The sequence below is a fragment of the Panthera leo genome, chromosome B3, assembly GCF_018350215.1.
Source record: "Panthera leo isolate Ple1 chromosome B3, P.leo_Ple1_pat1.1, whole genome shotgun sequence".
Classification (NCBI taxonomy): Eukaryota; Metazoa; Chordata; class Mammalia; order Carnivora; family Felidae; genus Panthera; species Panthera leo.
The window spans coordinates 146,240,253-146,260,794 of record NC_056684.1 but is presented as its reverse complement, the minus strand read 5'-3'; the positions used below and the strand labels follow the sequence as shown (position 1 = coordinate 146,260,794).

General features: G+C 52.7%; 1 protein-coding gene and 1 gene segment (V, D, J or C); both read left to right on the top strand.

Moving 5' to 3' along the window:
• Nucleotides 1-20,542, top strand: part of LOC122222684 — a 171,637-nt gene that overhangs the window by 4,753 nt on the left and 146,342 nt on the right. Inside the window, exons 4-7 of the mRNA XM_042943232.1 lie at nt 2,321-2,374; nt 2,695-3,199; nt 12,333-12,492; nt 13,853-14,091. Of these exons, the coding sequence (XP_042799166.1) occupies nt 2,321-2,374; nt 2,695-3,199; nt 12,333-12,492; nt 13,853-14,091 (958 nt within the window). The remainder of the gene's footprint in view (nt 1-2,320; nt 2,375-2,694; nt 3,200-12,332; nt 12,493-13,852; nt 14,092-20,542) is intronic.
• LOC122223216 overlaps nt 14,498-20,542 on the top strand; it is a 67,902-nt gene continuing 61,857 nt past the window's right edge. Inside the window, 1 exon segment of the C gene segment in view lies at nt 14,498-14,633. Coding sequence covers nt 14,513-14,633 — 121 coding nt within the window.

Below are 20,542 nucleotides of genomic sequence, written 5' to 3'. Positions count from 1 at the left end.
CTAGTCCTCCTGCATGCATCCCTCCACGTCCTCCGGTCCTCCGGCTCAAACACCATTTACACACTGATGGTCCTGGCCCTGGATGGACCAGATGCCCACATGCCACCTGGGCACCGGCAGCTCCCTGGAGCTTGCGGGTTCCTGCCCCACCCCCGCACACCCCCTGCTCCGTCTCCGTGGCCGCCCACACTCACGGCTGCTCTGTCTCACTCCCCATGTCTAATCCACCCCAAACCCTGTAGGCTCCACTGTGAAGCCCTACACACTCAGAGGACACCACACAGCCCACTGTGCATGGCCTGCTTGGGGCCCATGGCCCGCCTGTGCACCCCACGCCTCCCGGTGCACCCCACCGCCCTAGGTGGCAACAGCGGGCCTTCCAAGACCTTCTCTGGACCCTCCCCCACCCCATGCACCTGCTGGAAACCCTCCCAGAGCCCTCCCCTTCTCAGAGAAAACCCCAGTCACTCACGAGGCCCACACTGGCTCTGAGGGGGGCCTTGTTGTGGGGGGGGGGGTCCCTCCACCCAGAAGCCTCCTCCCTGGAGTCAGTGTCACCCTGCGGGTCGTCTGCATGGAAACCTCAGAGGTCACACACCCCCAACGCCAGAGACCTGTGGAAGCCCGTCACCACACCTCACACATGCTCACACCTGGGGGTCCTGGGGGCTGCCCCTCACTGCAGTCCCACCAGTCCCGGCAGAAAGACGATAGGGAATCTTAAACCAACCAACACGATTCGAAACAGTGTTCGAACAGTGTTCCAGAACATTCTTAAACTTCTCAGGAAAAAAACAACCCAGAGCAGTCAATACAGTTACTGGGCTTAATAAAATACAGGAGATATTCAGCTTTAAGGCACTTCCTGAGTGCCCAGGAAGGCTCTACTTTGACCAAGGCCAGAACGACACGACCAGACTTCCCAGCAGGGGCTCCTTCTCTGCCCTGAGTACATGCCATACATCTACTTCAGCGGCAAATAACCTGCAGGAAACATTGCAAACAGAAAGATAAGAGTAAGACCTCCCCACGTTCCCATAAGGTTGGAGACTGCAGCCTTGCATGTACTGGAAACAGGACATGAGTCGGTGACTTTCTGGAATGTTCTTCGTTCATGAAGATCTGTAGCTCTTCATGTGAGAATCCCCCACACTAAAGGTTGCTTCCGGAGCAAGTGTGGGTCTCAGCAGCGGCTTCACTTGCGCTCTGGTAAAACTCTTCTTTCTTTTAGAAATTCTAAAAGGCAGGAGGGGCGCCTGGGTGGCTCAGGTAGTTAAGTGTCCAACTTTGGCTCAGGTCATGATCTTGAGGTTCATGAGTTTGAGCCCCGCGTCAGACTCTGTGCTGACAGCTCGGAGCCTGGAGCCTGCTTTGGATTCTGTGTCTCCCTCTCTCTCTGCCCCTCCCCTGCTCATGCTCTGTCTCTCTCTGTCTCAAGAGTAAACATTAGAAATTCTAAAAGATTTGTTCATTTTGCAATTGACAACTTCAAAATAAGCAAACGGAGATCAGATCATTGACAAGAGGAGAATGAATCTGACCTGATTTCTCAAAAGAAAATGAAAGCTTATTTATGCCCATAAAACTCTGTTGGAGAGAAAATATGACTCAAGAATTTTATGACCCAAAACACGGGCATTCAAATATATTTTCCATGTGCGTGAACTTGGAGGACTAACCCCTTCAATTCTTCCTTACAGAGTAAATCCATATGTAAGACACTAATATTTAATTATAAAAAGTATAATGTTTTCGAGTCTATGTTATACAAGCTGAATAATGAAAATCTTCATATGAATGTACACACATATACAACCAACATTCAATATAGATAATACAGACTGTTGGAAATAAAATTATTTATTTGAATAAAGACCAACTTTATCCAACCAATAGATAGTTGGAAGGTTTCATGCAAAAGACATACCCATTTTAAGTAAAAGAGCCTGCCGGGGGGGGGCGGGGCGTGTGCATGTGCGGGAGCCATGAACACGGTACAACGAGCGTACAGTCGTCACTAACTGTCAGGCAGAAGGAGCTGTGATGCCAACAGAGGAGCATAAATGAAATACTGAAAATATTGTTTAATTAGCCAACCCCAAAGGCAGCAGTAAAGGCTGGAGAGAGGCACGAATGCGGCCAGGCCACCAGTGGGCGGGCAGGCGGGGAGCTGGGGGAGCAGCAGGTCCCCTGGGGATGTTCGGGGGGGGGGGGGGGGGGGGGGGGGGCTGCACCTGCCAGGGCGGGGGTGGGGCCCGGAGCTGGTTGGACCCGAGGCCGGAGAGCCGGTACTGGATACAGGTCCCCTCTGGGGACGCAGGGCGGAGTGGAGAAGGAGGGGAAGCAGCTTGAGTCCCAGGAGCTCCTGGGCGTGGTAGAGGCTCGCAGTTCCCACCGCCTGTGGCTTCCTCCTTCCGGGACCCCCCTCCCCCCTCCCCCCTCCCTCCTCCCCCCTCCCCCCCACACACAGCACTTGCCCCTCAGCTTCCCAGAATCGGCGGAGACACACATGTAGAATCGTGGCGAGGAGAACGTCCATTTTTGGTGACCCTAGGGAGACTGAGGTAACGCGAATGCACAGGACGCAGGGAGGAGCCACGAGCCGCTGACACCTGCAGAGCCCACGTGACGGAGGCCACAGGACAGCCGAGAAGGCCCGGCGTTCTGCCCACGAACACCTCTCCCTGGTCCCAGCGCCTCGTGTGCCACGACCCGCGGGGGGCGGGGACCGCGGTCCGCAGGGCCCCTCGGTGCCCAGCGCGGGTCACCCCAGCCGCCCGCCCACCCCGTCCCCGTCCCCCGTCCCCGGGCCGCGGAGCTCCCGAGGCTGCCCCGCCCCGGCGTCCGCCCCGTCCTCCCTCCGACGAGACGCTACAAAAAGAGCGCGTCCAGGGGGGCACTTCGGGAGACGACGAGAGCGAGTGTGAACTGGGAGAACAGCAGCGAGCCGCACCGGCACCGGAGGAGGAGTCCCCAGGGAAACCGGGCCACAGAAGGACACGTCCACGCGATCATCCGTCACCAGTGGAGAGTAATGAACGGAGCAGCGGGACTTGTGACGGAAAACACAACGCCCGGGACGGCCGTCAGACACACGCACGGCCCGGCCTCGGGGACGAAGGCCTGCACGATGGGTCCCTCGTCTCAGGCGCGCGAGGCTCCCTGTCGGCCGCAGATTGTGCCTGTGCCAGGATGGAGCGTATGAATTCCATTTTAAAATACATCTTCCCTCCTCTTCTTTCGTTAGCGTTGGAAAGAATCGACTTGGGCAGGATTCAAAAAGACGAACTCCTCAGAAAGGGGAGACACAGGCTCCTCCATTTCTGACCCCACGATCAGCGCCAGGCAGCCATGAGCAGCACGACAGGTCACAGGGGAAGGCGGGAGCCTGTCTGTCCTTCCAAAATGAGGCCACTGAAGACGTGGCAGCAAGCTAAGTGTCCACCTCGGGCGGACACATAGAGAAGACATGGTGTCCACACAGTGGACTGTGTCACTCAGCCACACAAAGGGAATCCTGCTGTCGGCCCACACGGGTGGGCCTCAAGGGCATTATGCAGAGTGACACGAGCCACAGAAAGACGCTGTGTGATCTCACTTATGTACAGAAACTTAAAAAGCCGAACTCCTCGAAACAGAGGGTCAAAAGATGGCAACCAAGGGCTGGAGGTGGGGGAGTAGGGGAGACGTGGTTTGGGGTGTAAACTTACAACTAGCAGATGAACCAGTTCTGGAGGTCCGATGCACAGCCTAGGGAGTGCAGTCAGCGATACTGTATCGTAAACTTCCAACTTGCTGAGAGACCACATCCTAATTATTCCCAACACAAAAAAGAAATGATAATTATGTGACCCCCATGGGGTGTTAGCTCTGCCATAACAATCATACGCGGATACCTTAAACTTACATGTTATATGTCAATTATGTCTCAGTTTTAGAAATAAAGTGCCTTATCAACAACAAGAAAAAGTAACACTACTGAAAAACAGTTTGAACATTCAAGAATCCAGTGAATAGGTTTCTGTAACCCCCACATGGCAAAATTGCTCGTGAAAAGACATCAGCCACCAATAGATGCACGGAGAAGCTGGGGCCACAAAACCCGTGGAAAATACTAATGTGGTTAAAACATGAGGCTGAGACCCAAGTGGCTGGGGAGACTGAACAGAGAGGAGATGGGTTCTGTCCCGACAAAGCAGAAATTTCCCCACCAGCAAAAGTGCCAGGTCAGGGCAGGTGACAGCCGCTGCTGCAGGCGGAAAGCTAGGTGCCCAAGGACGTCAATGAGGTGGACCCAGGTGGGAGGGGTGGAGGCAGAGCCAGGTACACTGTTTAGTAAGAGAGCAGAGGTCCGAGGAGGACCCTGTGACCAGAGGCGGGAAGGAAGTGGGCATGACAAGGAGCCAGGACTTTCACACCTCGCAGAGCGGAGGCCACACATTGCGAGACGTTGTCACAACAGAGCAACCACTGCATACTCAAAGAGCAGAGAAGGGCAGCTTGAAATGGAAAACTTCTTTTGGGAATTGAAAAGCAGGAATCATGACATGAACAGCTAGGATAGGATGGAGACTAACATGCCTGTCCTCTCAGCAAGTGTGAGTGGTCTTACTGTGTCCACTGAGGGGAAGCACTTGTGGACAAGATGACAAACAAAACAAACAGCTCATGAGCATCACACAGAAAAGGAAAGGCAGAAACATTTGAGCCAAGGCAGCCATTTTCTTGTGACGAGATTTCAGTCTCCAATTCTACCAGACATTTAAAGAGGAGTTAATACCCATTCCTCTCAAACTGTTCCATAAAATTCAAGAGAAAGAAAAACTTCCAAATTCATTCTATGATGTCAGCATTACCCTAATAATAAAATGAAATAAAGACACCACCAAAAAAGAGAACCACAGGCCAACATCTCTAGTGAACATGGATGCAAAAATCCTCACAAAATACTAGCAAACCAAATCCAACAGTATGTTTAAAAAATCATGCACCATGTTTAAGTGGGATTTATTCCCAGAATGCAATGGTGGTTTAATATTCACAAATCAATCAACGTGATACATCATATTAATAAGAGAAAGGATAAGAACCATATGGTCCTCTCAACAGATGCAGAAAAAGCATTTGACAAAGTACAGCATCCATTCTTGATAAAAACCCTCAACAAAGTAGGGACCGAGGGAACATACCTCAACATCATAAAGGCCATATATGAAAATTCTACAGCTAATGTCATCCTCAATCAGGAAAAACAGAGCTTTTCCTCTATGGCCAGGAACAATACAGAAATGCCCACTCTCATCATTACTATTTAACATAGTGTGGGAATCTTTACCCTCAGCAATCAGACAACTAAAAGAAATAAAGGGCATTCAAATTGGCAAGGAAGAAGCCAAACTTTCATGATTTGCAGACAATATGATGCTCTATGTAGAAAACCCAAAAGACTCCACCAAAAAATTGCTAGAATTAATACATGAATTCAGCAAAGTTGCAGAATATAAAATCAACATACAAAAATCTGTTGCATTTCTATACAGCAATAATGAAACAACAGAAAGAAAAATTAAGGAATCAATACCATTTACAATTGCACCAAAAACAATAAGATACCTAGGAACAAACCTAACCAAAGAGTTAAAAGATCTGTAGGCAGAAAACTATAAAACACTGATGAAAGAAATTAAAGATAACACAAAGAAATGGAAAGACTTTCCATGCTCATGGATCGAAAGAACATGTTAAAATGTCAATACTATCCAAAGCAATCTACACATTCAATGCATCCCAATCAAAATTGCACCAGCATTCTTCTCAAAACTAGAACAAACAATCCTAAAATTTGTATGGAACCACAAAAGACCCCAAATAACCAAAGTAATATTGAAGAAGAAAACCAAAGCAGGATGCATCACAATCCCAGACTTTAGCCTCTATTACAAAGCTGTAATCATCAAGACAGTATGTTATTGGCACAAAAATAGAAACATGGAATAGAATAGAGACCAATGGAATAGAATAGAGACTCCAGAATTGGGCCCACAAATGTATGGCCAACTAATCTTTGACAAAGCAGGAAAGAATATCCAATGGAAAAAAGACAGTCTCTTTAACAAATGGTGCTGGGAGAACTGGAGAGCAACATGCAAAAGAATGAAACTAGACCACTTTCTTACACCACATACAAAAGTAAACTCAAAATGAATGAAGGACCTGAATGTGAGTCAGGAAACCATCAAAACCCTAGGGGAGAAAGCAGGAAAAAACCTCTTTGACCTCAGCCATAGCAATTTCTTATTCCAAAAGCAAGGAAATTAAAAGCAAAAATGAACTATTGAGATCTCATCAAGATAAAAAAGCGTTTGTGCTGCAAAGGAAACAATCAACAAAACTAAAAGGCAACCAATGGAATGGGAAAAGATACTTGCAAATGACATATAGGATAAAAGGTTAGTATCCAAAATTTATAAAGAACTCACCAAACTCCACACCCGAAAAGCAAATAATCCAGTGAAGAAATGGGCAGAAGATATGAATAGACACTTCTCCAGAGAAGACTTCCAGATGGCCAACAGACACATGAAAAGATGTTGAACATCACTCCTCATCAGGGAAATACAAATCAAAACCACACTGAGATACCACCTCACACCGGTCAGAGTGGCTAAAATAAACAAATCAGGAGACTATAGATGCTGGCGAGGATGTGGAGAAATGGGAACCATCTTGCACTGTTGGTGGGAAAGCAAACTGGTGCAGCTTCTCTGGGAAACAGTGTGGAGGTTCCTCAAAAAATTAAAAATAGAATTACCCTATGACCCAGCAATAGCACTGCTAGGAATTTACCCAAGGGATACAGGAGTGCTGATGCATAGGTGCACATGTACCCCAATGTTTATAGCAGCACTTTCAACAATAGCCAAATTATGGAAAAAGCCTAAATGTCCATCAATTGGCAAATAGATAAATAAGATGTGGTTTATATATACAATGGAATAGTAGTTGGCAATGAGAAAGAATGAAATATGGCCATTTGCATCACCGTGGATGGAACTGGAGAGTGTTATGCTAAGTGAAATAAGTCAGGCAGAGAAAGACAGATACCATATGTTTTCACTCATATGTGAATCTTGAGAAACTTAACAGAAGACCATGGGGGAGGGGAAGGGGAAAAGAAAGTTACAGAGAGATTGGGAGGAAAATCATAAGAGAGTTTTAAATGCTGAGAACAGACTGAGGGTGAATGTGGGGTGGGGGAGAGGGTAAAGTGAGTGATAGGCATTGAAGGGGGGCACTTGTTGGGATGAGCACTGGGTGTTGTATGGAAACCAATTTGACAATAAATTATATTAAAAGAAAGCATCAGCATTCTTCACAGAGCTAGAACAAATAATTCTAAAATATGTATGGAACAACAAAAGATGGCAAATATTCACAGCAATCTTGAAAAAGAAAAGACAAGCTGGAAACACTACGATTCCAAACTTCAAGCTGCATTACAAAGCTGTAAGCATCAAGATGGTGTGGTGCTGGCACAAAAACAGACAGTTAGGTCAATGGAACAGAATACAAAGCCCAGAAATGGATCCACAGCTAGATGGTCAACAAATCTTCAACAAAGCAAGAAAGAATATCCAATAGGAAAAAGACAGTCCCTTCAACAAATGGTGTTGGGAATACTGGACAGCAACACGCAGAAGATTGAAACTGGACCACTTTCTTACAGCATACACAAAAATAAACTCAAAATGGATGAAAGACTTAAATGTAATACAGAAAAACATCAAAATCCTACAAGAGAAAACAGGCAGCAACATCTTTGACCTTGATCACAGTGACTTCTTACTAGACATGTCTCCAGAGGCAAGGGAAACAAAAGCAAAAATGAACTCTTGGGACCTCATCAAGATAAAAAGCTTCTTCACAGTGAAGGAAATGATCAACAAAACTAAAAGACAACTGACAGAATGGGAGAAGATATTTGAAAATGACATATCTCATAAAGGGTTAGTATCAAAAATCTATAAAGAACTTAACCTCAACACCCAATAAAAACAAATAATCCAATATAAAAATGGGGAGAACACATGAACAGACATTTCTCCAAAGAAGACCTACAGGTAGCCAACAGACACATGAAAAGATGCTCAACATCAGTCGTCATCATGGAAATACAAATTAAAACCACGATGAGGCACCACCTCACCTCACACCTGTCAGAATGGCTAAAATTAACAACTCAGGAAACAGCAAGTGTTTTCGAGGATGTGGAGAAACAGGAACCTTCTTCCACTGTTAGTGGGAATGCAAACCGGTGCAGCCACTCTGGAGAACAGTATGGACATTCCTCAAAACGTTAAAAATAGAACTACCCTATGATCCAGGAATTGCACTACTGGGTATTTACCCACAGGATACAAAAATACTAATTTAAAGGGGCACATGCACCCCAATGTTTATAGCAGCACTATCAACAATAACCAAATTATGGAAAGAGCTCAAATGTCCACCGACTGATGAACAGATAAAGATGTGGTATATGTATACAATGGATACTACTCAGTGATGAAAAAGAATGGAGCCTTGCCATTTGCAAGGATGTGGATGGAGCTAGAATGAATTATACTAAGCTAAATAAGTCAATCAAAGAAAGACAAATATCATATGATTTCACTCATATATGAATTTAAGAAACAAAACATAGGAACAAAGAAAAAGAGACAAGCCAAAAAACAGACTCTTAGGGCCCTTTGGTGGCCCTGTCACTTGAGCATCCGACTCTTGATTTTGACTCAGGTCAAGATCCCAGTGTCCTGGGATCAAGCCCCACATCCATGCACAGCATGGAGCCTGCTTGGGATTCCCTCTCTCTCTCACTCTCTCTCTCTCTCACTCTCTCTCCCCCCACTTCTGCCTCTCCCCCTAACCTCTCTCCCTAAAAGTAAAAAAAAAAAAAACACTCTTAACCATAAAGAGCAAAGTGATGGTTACAGAAGGGCAGGGGAGGGGGCAGGTGAGATAGGAATGCACTCATCGTGATGAAATAAAGTAAAATAAAACGACTTTTAAATTTTATGGAGGCAAATATTTCAGCCTCCATGTCATAGCTTATGACTCTCCTTAGATCTTCTCTCTGTGAGTTCCTGTCACCAAGGGCCTCTTATGCATCACTACCTCTTAATCCCACAAGACTCCCGTAAGCAAGATGCTATTACCCGTGTTTCTGCATATGAGGGATCTTAAGCCTCAGAGCGTTCAAGAGTCTTTCCAAGGAAAATTATGGTAAATGTGGAGCAGGATGTAGCTGCACCTCTGCACACTCTTGCCTCTTCCCTACTCCGAGAAAACCAGCTGGTCTACCCACTGCAGGGGCCTTAGGGAGCCACCAACAGGAAAGCAACTCACCACACAGGAGCCAACTCTGGTGGGTCAGTGGCTGTGGTGGTGGCCCCTCATTGTCTTCATGCTCTGGTAACTGAGGGAGCCGTGATTCCTGGTTCTGTCCACCCAGACCCTTTATCCAAAGAGCATCCACTTTCTCTAATACAGTTTAGGTGCCAAGCCTTGACCAATGGCCATTGGGAGCGCCCCAAGAATTCCGAGGCTACTTGGCTCTTCCCATTCACTCACTCCTCGCTGGGAGCCTTTGATGACAGGAGTCTGTGGGGACAGTGGCGAAGGGGTGAGAGCCTCTGAGGCCAAGTCAGGACAGCCCACAAGAGAAAAGCTTGAAACACTGCCTCAAAAGTGCATACAGCTGGAACCCCCCCCCCCCCGCGAGAGCATGCCAGCAATGGCGAGGGAACGGCAAGGGGGACATCGCGCTGCAGACACCCCTCAGTGCCGTTGGCTGAGGATTGAGCTTGGCCTGATTTGCTTCAGCCCAGCCTTCAGGAAAAGAAGGGGAGAAGGAGATGTCATGATTTCTGAGGTTCTGTGAATGTCCAGGTCATTGCAGGGACTGACCAGAGGGACAGGCTTGTCCCACTCCAGGGGGAAGGGTACTGCCCTGAGTACCCGAGCCCTGGAGCTACTGCTTCCATCACTAACAACCCGTTGTGGCCGCCCTCCCCGTCCTTGTGGCAGCTCCCATGCCAGCCAGAGAGCAGGTTGAAATGAGGTGTCCATCCAGCAGTATGGGCTCTTGGACCCCAGCGAAAAGAGAACCAACACTCCTAGGTCCGGGGGACAAGACCATGATGGAGGCCCCCGATGGACACAAGGATGTGGTCTGGACAAGGAGATTCAGAAGAAGCTGGGGCTTCCTTTCTTGAACAAAAAGCCAGACTGGCAATGAGAGTGCATTTGCTCCTGGCCGTCCCTCCTGCTTCAGGAGCCAGTGTCGGCAGCAGCCCCTCTCCCACCACGAAGGAGCAGCCAGACATCCACAGGGCTCCCGACCACCACCCCATAGCCTCGGCAGCTGGGCAGACTCCTGTCCTGACTCCTCACTCACTGAGAAGACTGATGCTGTGGATCCTTTGTCCCGTGCACTGAACGTGCTCTGTCCTGTGGCACGCGGACCCCCTGGCCCACCCCTTCCCTCAGGAACGGGAGGAACATATGGGCCTTCTCTGGGCTTTGTTAACTCCCCACTGCATCTTGTGGGCTATAGGGATGAAGTGGGGAGCGTGCCAGCAGCTGCTGGATCCTCACTCTTTCTTTGACCGTAGCATTTTGTGTTTCCACCCATTTTGTTTGTTTGTTTGTTTGTTTGTTTGTAAGTTCTTGCCTTCTTTCTGGTTTTTACTCTTTTTTTTTTTTTTTGCTCATCATAGGTTATTTGAGGAGGGAAATTCAGTTTCTCGTTCCTTTCTATTCCCTTTGGTGGCTTCTCACAACTGTTGGTTTAGCAGCAGCAGCAGCAGCCATTTGCTCTTGTGTTGCTTCTGGCCTAAGAAGTGAAGCAAGAAGGACTTTCCTGTCATGTTTCTCATGCATAAAGACCTTCCTTCTGGGGGAAAGTGCTCAGGAGTCAGTTCCCTGACGGCCTCTGCCATCAAGGCAAATCTCAGACACAAAGCCTCTCCCTGTGCACATTAGGAATGTTTTCAACTACTTGCATTCTGGCCATCTGGTCTACCACAGTGTCCGATCCTGGGGGAATGCGACCCTAGAGTGTGATTAGCCCACCAAGGCCTGGAAGGACCTCAAGGCCCCATCTAGCCACTCCTAGCTCACTGGCTGTTTTCAGAAGCACTTGCATGGACATGCCATGACTAACAGGGGAGCTGAGTGACAGGGTGCCCTCCCCTCCCATCCCAGGGGTTCAGCCTTCAGCTCCACTAGAGTCTTGCTCGTAGCAGCCGAGCCAGGAGACACCTTCTCAGTCTCCATTCTGGAAGGGGTAGGGCCCCTGGAGGCTGCAGCTATGGGCAGAGCCTGGAAGACTGAGCAGATAGCCCCATTCTGGACACCCCATTACACCGATCCAGACACCATGCCCGGCACTCACTGGGGCACCCACCTGTGACACCCATGTCCTTTCCCCGACATGTGCTTGTGGTGGAGAGAGGGGCAAGGGCAGGCTCCCGGAACTGGGCTGTGGGATGCTGCAGAAGGAGCCCAGCCTGGGCATGACCACAGCCAGCAGCATGGTTTGCAGGCTCAGGACCCACCACAGCTGCCCCGACCCAAACTCCACATGGATTGCCAGGAAAAACCAGGGATGACAGGTCAGAGATCTTTCTAGAAGGCTCAAAGAGCTCTGCCAAGGTCAGCTCCTACCCTGCCCAGGGGCCCGATAGGACACACTGGTCTACAAGAGCTGAACTGGGTCCTCTGCAGGCCAGACAATGCCTGCAGCCTGGCTGGCTCTCCACTGTGGGGGAGGGCCAGCAGGGCATGAAGGGCACCTTCCCTGCCCCAGCCAGGAACGGAAGGCCCTAGAAAGCCAGAGCAGGTGCTTCCTCAAGGGCCAGAAGCAGACCTTGCCCTTTGCCCAGAGCCAAGACCACAGCACAAAGAGCCTCCATAAAGGGGCTGGGGCTGCAGGAAGCCCGGTCTGCAGGCCAGGAGCCACCCCCATGGGCTGTGGAGGGCAGGCACTGGAGGCTGGGCATGAGGGTGGGGAGAAGGCACAGGCCATGCCCCACTCCTCAGTCTTCCCTGGCCCCCGGGTCCCCAGGGCTGGCCAGTTCTCAGGCTACAGAGTCCCTGTTCCTGCTCCACTCTCCCCGCCTCACCCCTGCCTCTCCTCCCGCGCCTGCTTCCTCCACAGACACCTCCAGGCCACTGAGCCTATCCGCCTTCACACAGGGCATCCCCGCAGCGCTCCCCAGGCTCACCCTCATTGCCCCAGACCCGGACACTGTCCACATGCTGCGGTCCAGCCGTTTCTGGAGAGGTCCTGAACCCCAGCATCACAGCGGGGTCTCCCCGGCACCTCACACCTGAGGCCAACATCACCACCTGCACCATTGCTGTGCCTGCACCTCCAGCATTGCCCCCATTTCCCAAAGACCAGGCCAGTGACCTGGAGCCCCAGCCTTGGTCCTGCTTCTTGGGAGCCCCACCTCAGACACGCCTGCGGTCCCTGCCCTCTGCCTCCCACAGCCCCACGGCCTTCCTACTCCTGGTGGCCCCAGCCCAGCCCACATCCATACTCCATGCCATACTAGACAGAACTTTCCAGAGAAAGACCCTCAGCTTCTTCAAAGGGCACATAGGCCATCTTGAGTCCATCTACAACCAAGCCACCTGCCACTCTTCTCCAGGCCCACAGCCCAGCCTGGATCAGGGCTCTGGCTGTCCCTGTGCCTGGAGTTATGCACCCAAACCCACAGGCACACAGACACATGTGCTTCTAGCATGCCCTTCCCTCACCCGCTCGGCCACAAGCCTCGGGGTCTCATCATCCCTCCCAGTCCTTGGTTGTCTCCCTTTCTGTCTCCCCCCGCCCTGTCACACACACCCGCCACACTCACAGCTGGCCCGTGGGAGCCTGTGAGTCCCAGCACTCAGCCCCAGGTCTGATGGGTGGGAACACAGACATCTCTCCCCGGGGGCATGAAGGGCTTGGTGTGGCCCTGGCCTCCTGGGAGTCCTGGTCCACAGAAGACATGAGTGGGCAGAGTTAAGGACAATGATGCTGCTGCCTCTACCTGTGTGAGCTGAGGAGGGGCAGTCTCACAGACTGAGACTCTGGCCCCATGGGGCCCACCTCTCTGGTCAGCCATGAGCCTGGGGGGGGGGCCCACGGGCCGCCACTGGGGATGTTCTCAGACAACACAGCTCAAATGCAGGTGGCCCATGGACCCAGCCTTGGATCTGCTCTTATTTCTGAAAGAAAGAAGGAAAATGCGTAGGGGAGGCCTTCAATATTTTGATCATTGTGTGCTCGTGACTCAGGAATGATGGCAGATGGAGGTCCGGGTCTCCTGTGTGCCCTGTGGCCCACCACCAAGCTCCCCCTCGCCTGCCTTACAGCCCGTGGGGTTTTGGCTAAGCCAGGAACCATAATGCTAACCAGGGCCACCGTGACCGACAGCTCTACAGAAACCCAGTGCCAGAGCACTCCCAGGGCGGCCAGCTGCTCATTCTCTGGGGCTCACTGCAGGGCCGGGGGCGGGAGTCGCTGGGCAGCCCAACGAAGCCGGGGGAGGGGAGGGAGTGGTGTTGAGCTGGTCACAGAAGGCCAGGGGATTTCCCAAGTGGTCATGACAGAGAGACGCGTTCCAGCCAGAGGGATGGACTGGGTCGCCAAGGCCCCGGGGGAGGCATGGTGTATGCAGCGGGCTGGGTGCTGGGGCGCAGCTTGGCCAGTGGTTCAGGGAGGGAGGGCAACACTGGGCCCCAGGCAGTGAAGGTCATCGGAAGGCAGAGCAGCGAGAACGTGACCTCGGGACCAAAGGGAGTCGGATGTCAGGAAGGACATCCAAAGCCTGGGCCAGGAGACTGAGGTCAGGAAGGAACATGCCAGGGCCCGGGGTGGATCATCTCTTCAAGCGGAAAACAGACTTTCTAGTTCCTGGGGCTCCCTGGGGACCCTGGCTGTGGGGGGTTCTGCAGTCCCCAGCACAGGGACAGCTCACCGTGCCTATGATTACTTCCAGTTTTGGGGCCAGGGCACCCTGGTCACCATCTCCTCAGGTGAGTCCCCCTTGCACCTGCTCTGGGGGCCTCAGGCCAGGTCCCTGGGCTGGTCACAGCTCCACCATGGGCTGAGTGCCCGAGGCCTGCTGGGCCCGGCCCCATTATGGACTAGCCTTTAGAGCTGACAGGGCTCCTGGTGGTAAGCAAGCTGAGAGCTGGCAGAGAGAAGAGAAGCCCCGGGGACAGGTGTTGGCTGGAAGGAGAAGTTGTGGCAGAGCAGGGTTGGGGCCGGGCCTGGATATTTGTGTGCTAAGGGCTGGCCCGGCACACTAGTGTGGCTATGAGCTCGACGTGTGGGGACGGGGCATCCCGGTCACCATCTCCTCAAGTAGTTGCACCCCTGCCTGCCTCCCTCGTGGCCCTGGGGTTGGGTGGCTGGGGGCAGGGAAGCCAGCTGTGTCTGCTGCATCCTTGGGGAATGAGTACCAGCCCGTGCAAGGGGCCAGGGAAGATTTTTGTCTGGAGAGAAGCAGGGACTGTATCCCTGTGCAATACTTTTGGTATCTGGGGCCAAGGTACCCAGGTCACTGTCTCCCAAGGTAAGATGACTTTCTGTCTGCTCCCTCTGTCTCGGGGCTGGGGAAGAAATATCCGGAGGCTCCTTGGTCTGTGTGGGGCCTTCTGGGGAGCCCAGAGGGTTGCTTCTGAGGCTGTGAGGTTCCCGCCTTGCCGATGGCCTTTCTGCAGGGAGCGGGGCCTCCGGCCTGTGGAAGGCAGGCTGGCAGAGGGGGCTCCGTGTCCAGGGCTGGAGGGGGCTCACACCTGAGGATTCAGGAAGCCAGGCAGTAGTCAGGGGGTGAAGTTTTTGTACACCCCTTAGCGGGGCCCGTGTCAATGTGACTACTTTGACTACTGGGGCCAAGGAACCCCGGTGACGGTGTCCTCAGGTGAGTCCTCCCGGCTTTCCTCTCCTCTCTCTGTCGGGAGGTTTTGGCTGCATTTGGGGAGAAAACGGAGGGTGCCGGGGTCTCAGATCTAGGGCTGGTTTGGTGGCCAGGCTCTCCAGGGACCTCAGCCACCCTCAGCTTCGGGGGCCACCTGGTCCTCTCAGCCCCACTGGCTGTGATCTGAGGTGGACCAAGGCCTTAGCCAGGCCCCACTTCTTGTCTGGGGCCCCACCAACATTGTCACAATGTGACAACTGGTTCAACTACTGGGGCCCCGGGACCCCGGTCACCGTGTCTTCAGGTGGGTCCTCACCCTTCCCACTCTGGCTGCACTTGGGGAGATCTGGGGTTTGGGGCATTTTGGAAGCCAGGAAATGGAGGCAGAGACAGGGTCCCCCAGACACGGGGCTGGAGATCACCTTTCCACAGTTGGGGACAAGGCGGCTCCTTTGAGTGGCCTGGCCACGTAACTGAAGCCTCCTGGGGGGCCCCCGTGACTGTGGTATAATCAACATAATTGGGGTCTGTGGCCCCGATGCACCTGCCGTCTGGGGCAGTGGCCCTTGGGGCTGATTGGACTTCTGAGTTCCTGTTCGGGGCTGCGGTTTGTAGTCGGGCGGCCCAGGCAGGCGGTGATCTGGCTTCTGAGGGGCCAGGCCAGGACATGGGGTCTCAGGGGCAGTGGGGTGTGGGGACCAGGGCCAGTGAGGGGGTCCAGGACCCTCCAGATGACAGTGACTTGGAGGGTCGGCCTCCGTGCGGCCTGGAAGTGCAGGCCTCCAGAGGGGGCGATGCCAGGTGAGGCCCCCAGGGTTTTGTTGGGTGCAAATGGAGAATTCACCACTGTGATTACTACGGTATCGATCTCTGGGGCCGTGGAACCGGAGTCACAGTGTCTTCAGGTAGGAGCGGCCCTGCTGGGGCCTTTATTTTCTACTCCTGTCTGTGGGGTTTTCTGGGCATCGATGGCTGGTCCTCAGGACTGTCCCCCAGGGGCAGGCTGGCCGGGAGGGGACGAGAGCTGGGCGCCTTAGGGATTTCAGAGCCTCCTGATTTTCTGATGCTTTTCTAAAACTGGAATAGTGCCAGCATGTCCGGGGCAGTAACTGAGCCCCTGAAGAGGGGCTGGAGGCTGGACAGGCCATGTGTGGGTGAGTTGCCAGGACCCCCATGGCCACAGGACAGTGTGGCTGCGGCAGGAGAGGTCTCGCTATCTGGATCCTGGTGTCGGCTCACGAGTGTGTGTGGGCAGCTGTGTTTGGAGCGCCACAAGAATGCCGCACAGAGAGCGTGCCGTGAAAGACTTTTTTCGGAATGAGGAGTGGTGTTCTGTGCAGACTGTGTTTACAATTCTTGGCCAACTGTAAGGACTAGGCGCCTAAGAAGGGCAGGCCTGGGGCCACCGAGCTCGGCTCAGCGAGGGCAGCTTCTGGGAGAAGACAGCCTGCTCCCCGTTAGAGTCGCGATAACTATCAAAGGACAGGGTATGTCTGAAGTGGCTCCTGAGAAAAATAATTAAGACCACTGAGACTTTAAAATGTGAGAGATTTTCGAGCATGCCAAACTTTTTAATCCTATCAGTCAATTAGCAAGCATGAATCATGTCTTTCTGGAGTAGATACAGGACATAGCAACACGGTGTGGTGGCCCCCCTACCCAGAGCTGAGTTCTGACAGTAATGAATTAGTTTACTTTTTATTTAATTCAGCTATTCTGGAAGTGGTGTTGTGGAGTTGGCCAGGGGGCGGCGTGTGGGGCCGGACACCTGCACCAGGTGGCCGGAAACAGGTCACAGGGACGGTCTATTTCGGGAAACAAGTAAACAGACTTGGCAAATTTATAGCTTATGGTTATGAAGAAATGGTTTTCGGGAGGTTTTGCCCAGCCCTGCGAGTCTGAAAAACAACACCTGCATAATTTGCATTTCTAAAATAAGACCAAGATGCTGGCAGAAGCTGGAACAGTTCCTTTTTTAACGATTTGAATTTAATTCTTCAGTCTTCGCTTGCCAACATCTCATTTATACTCATTTTGAAACTAAGACATGTAAGAAATGAGAAGTCTGGGGGACAGTTTATCAATGCATTCATGTTAACTTTTTAAATTAGTTATTTCCTCAAACGGTCATTAATCTCAAACATTTTCTAACACCCTGAAGTATTGTTTTCATAATTACTGTGTTCTAAATATTTTAAGTTGGTTGATTTTCTCTTCGTGATTAAGAAGCATTTAGATATCCTGATAAAGTGGCCTTCATTCATGTCAGCACTTTCAAGACTGCTTTTCAAGCACTCTTGTTGGGACATGTTTTAGGCTAAGCGTGTGTGCTGATTGTCCTGAATGATTTCAGTGAAGAGTGTTGGTTGTTGGAGTAAGAGGAAGCCCAGTCAGGTCTCAAATCAGAAAGGAATTCGGGCTGGCTCCTGAGCTGAAGGAGCCCCAGTGGAGGGTCCACCTGGCCCCCCCCGCCCCCGGGGCTGCCGTGGCTTCTGCCAACTGGCTATTCATCAAAGAGCCAATTTTAATGGATTTGGAGGAATTCTTCAATACCAAAGACCCCACGGGACTGTCTGGTGACCAGGGAGCCAAAATGGTAAGAGAGAGGCAGTCCCGGCTGCCAAATTTGCTGCTCCGGAAAGTTTGTGTGTGGCGTTTTGGTTTCTGCTTGAGGAGGAGTCATTTTTTAAGATCGCTCAGGGAAACAATGAGATTTATTTGTATGAATCCTGAGTGGCCATTGTCTTGGCTTCTTAACTATGGATTCTATGGCTCAGATGCTCTAACATAAACAAAGTGCCTTTCATGTCATCTTTGAGTCATAAACGCAGCTTTGGATTTGAGGTCATTATTGTGCATTTGAAAGTAGCCTTCGCCTTGTGAAAAGCTTCAGGACAAAGAGCAGAATTATATGTGCAAATTCAGATGAGATGCATTTTTGGTCATGTTTAATGATGATTTTATTTTAGAGGAAATTTAGTTAAAGTTGGGGGCCTACTTTAGACTCAGAAGGGAGGAGACCAGCTAAGGGCATGTACCCAGGACAGTGAAGGCCCCATGGGGAGAGTCCCCAGCACAGTTTTCTGAAGCAAAGTCTCTGCCTATTCTAAGGCAAAGACGGGTTTTCACTCTGATGATGGCAAACACTCCTCAGTCCTTATAAAATGTCTTGGCGAATTTAAACTTGCCGGGAAGTATTTTACCCAGGAAACTGAGGTGGTAGTGACTGATAATGCTTGGGGGCCAAGAGCTGGCTGAGACTGGACAGGGCCATGGAAAAATAGGGGATTCCACTGGAGAAATCCCCAAGGACATACAAGGGTGGGAAAGGTAGGGATGGGCACCAGAAAGCACTGACCCTGAGCCAGGCTCAGCTGTACAGGATTCCTGGATAAGATGGCTTTGGCGAAGGCACGCCGGTCTGGTGGCCTGAAATTTTCTGGCTAGTCCCAGGACTGGGCTTTTGGGACTACACTGTACAGGACTACACTGGGCTGCCCAAAGCAGTCCTCAGCTAAGCTGGACTAAACCAGATTGAGCTGGCATTTCTGAGATGAGTTTGGGCTGAGCTGAATCGGGCTGAGCTAGGCTGAACTTAGCTGCACTGAGCTGGGCTGAACTGGGCTGAACTGGGCTGGGCTGAACTGGCCTGAGCTGGGCTGAGCTGGGCTGGGCTGGGCTGGGCTGAGTTTAACTGGGCTGAACTGGGCTGGGCTGAGCTGAGCCGGGCTGAGCTGGGCTGAGCTGGGCTAAACTGGGCTGAACTGATCTGAGCTGGGCTGAGCTGGGCTGAGCTGGGCTGAGCTGGGCTGAGCTGAACTGGGCTGAGCTGGGCTAGATTGAGCTAAACCAGGCTGGGCTGGGCTGGGCTGGGCTGGGCTGAGGTGAGCTGAGCTGAGCTGGGCTAGGTTGAGCTAAACCGGGCTGGGCTGGGCTGAGCTGAGCTTAGCACTGGGCTGAGCTGGGCTGAACTGGGCTGGGCTGAGCTGGGGCTGAGCTGGGCTGAGCTAAACTGGGCTGAGCTAGGCTGAGCTGGGCTAAACTGTGCTGAACTGAGCTGAGCTGGGCTGAGCTGGGCTGAGCTGAGCTGGGCTGAGCTGGGCTAGGTTGAGCTAAACCGGGCTGAGCTGGGCTGGGCTGGGCTGGGCGGAGCGGAGCTGAGCTGAGCTGGGCTAGGTTGAGCTAAACCGGGCTGAGCTGAGCCGGGCTGGGCTGAGCTGAGCTGAGCTGGGCTAGGTTGAACTAAACCGGGCTGGGCTGGGCTGGGCTGAGCTGAGCTGAGCTGAGCTGAGCTGGGCTGAGCTGGGCTAGGTTGAACTAAACCGGGCTGGGCTGGGCTGGGCTGAGCTGAGCTGGGCTAGGTTGAGCTAAACCGGGCTGAGTTGAGCTGAGCTGGGCTGAGCTGGGCTAGGTTGAACTAAACCGGGCTGGGCTGGGCTGGGCTGAGCTGAGCTGAGCTGGGCTAGGCTGAGCTAAACCTGGCTGAGCTGAGCCGGGCTGGGCTGAGCTGAGCTGAGCTGAGCGGGGCTGGGCTGGGCTAGGTTGAGCTAAACCGGGCTGGGCTGGGCTGGGCTGGGCTGAGCTGAGCCGGGCTGGGCTGGGCTGGGCTGAGCTGAGCTGAGCTGGGCTGGGCTAGGCTAGGTTGAGCTAAACCGGGCTGGGCTGGGCTGAGCTGAGCTTAGCACTGGGCTGGGCTGAGCTGGGGCTGAGCTGGGCTGAGCTAAACTGGGCTGAGCTAGGCTGAGCTGGGCTAAACTGTGCTGAACTGAGCTGAGCTGGGCTGAGCTGGGCTGAGCTGGGCTGAGCTGGGCTGGGCTGAGCTGGGCTAGGTTGAGCTAAACCGGGCTGAGCTGGGCTGGGCTGGGCTGGGCGGAGCGGAGCTGAGCTGAGCTGGGCTAGGTTGAGCTAAACCGGGCTGAGCTGAGCCGGGCTGGGCTGAGCTGAGCTGAGCTGGGCTAGGTTGAACTAAACCGGGCTGGGCTGGGCTGAGCTGAGCTGAGCTGAGCTGGGCTGGGTTAGGTTTAGCTAAACCGGGCTGCGCTGAGCAGAGCTGGGCTGAGCTGGGCTAGGTTGAACTAAACCGGGCTGGGCTGGGCTGGGCTGAGCTGAGCTGAGCTGGGCTAGGCTGAGCTAAACCTGGCTGAGCTGAGCCGGGCTGGGCTGAGCTGAGCTGAGCTGAGCGGGGCTGGGCTGGGCTAGGTTGAGCTAAACCGGGCTGGGCTGGGCTGGGCTGGGCTGAGCTGAGCCGGGCTGGGCTGGGCTGGGCTGAGCTGAGCTGAGCTGGGCTGGGCTAGGCTAGGTTGAGCTAAACCGGGCTGGGCTGGGCTGAGCTGAGCTTAGCACTGGGCTGGGCTGAGCTGGGGCTGAGCTGGGCTGAGCTAAACTGGGCTGAGCTAGGCTGAGCTGGGCTAAACTGTGCTGAACTGAGCTGAGCTGGGCTGAGCTGGGCTGAGCTGGGCTGAGCTGAGCTGGGCTGAGCTGGGCTAGGTTGAGCTAAACCGGGCTGAGCTGGGCTGGGCTGGGCTGGGCGGAGCGGAGCTGAGCTGAGCTGGGCTAGGTTGAGC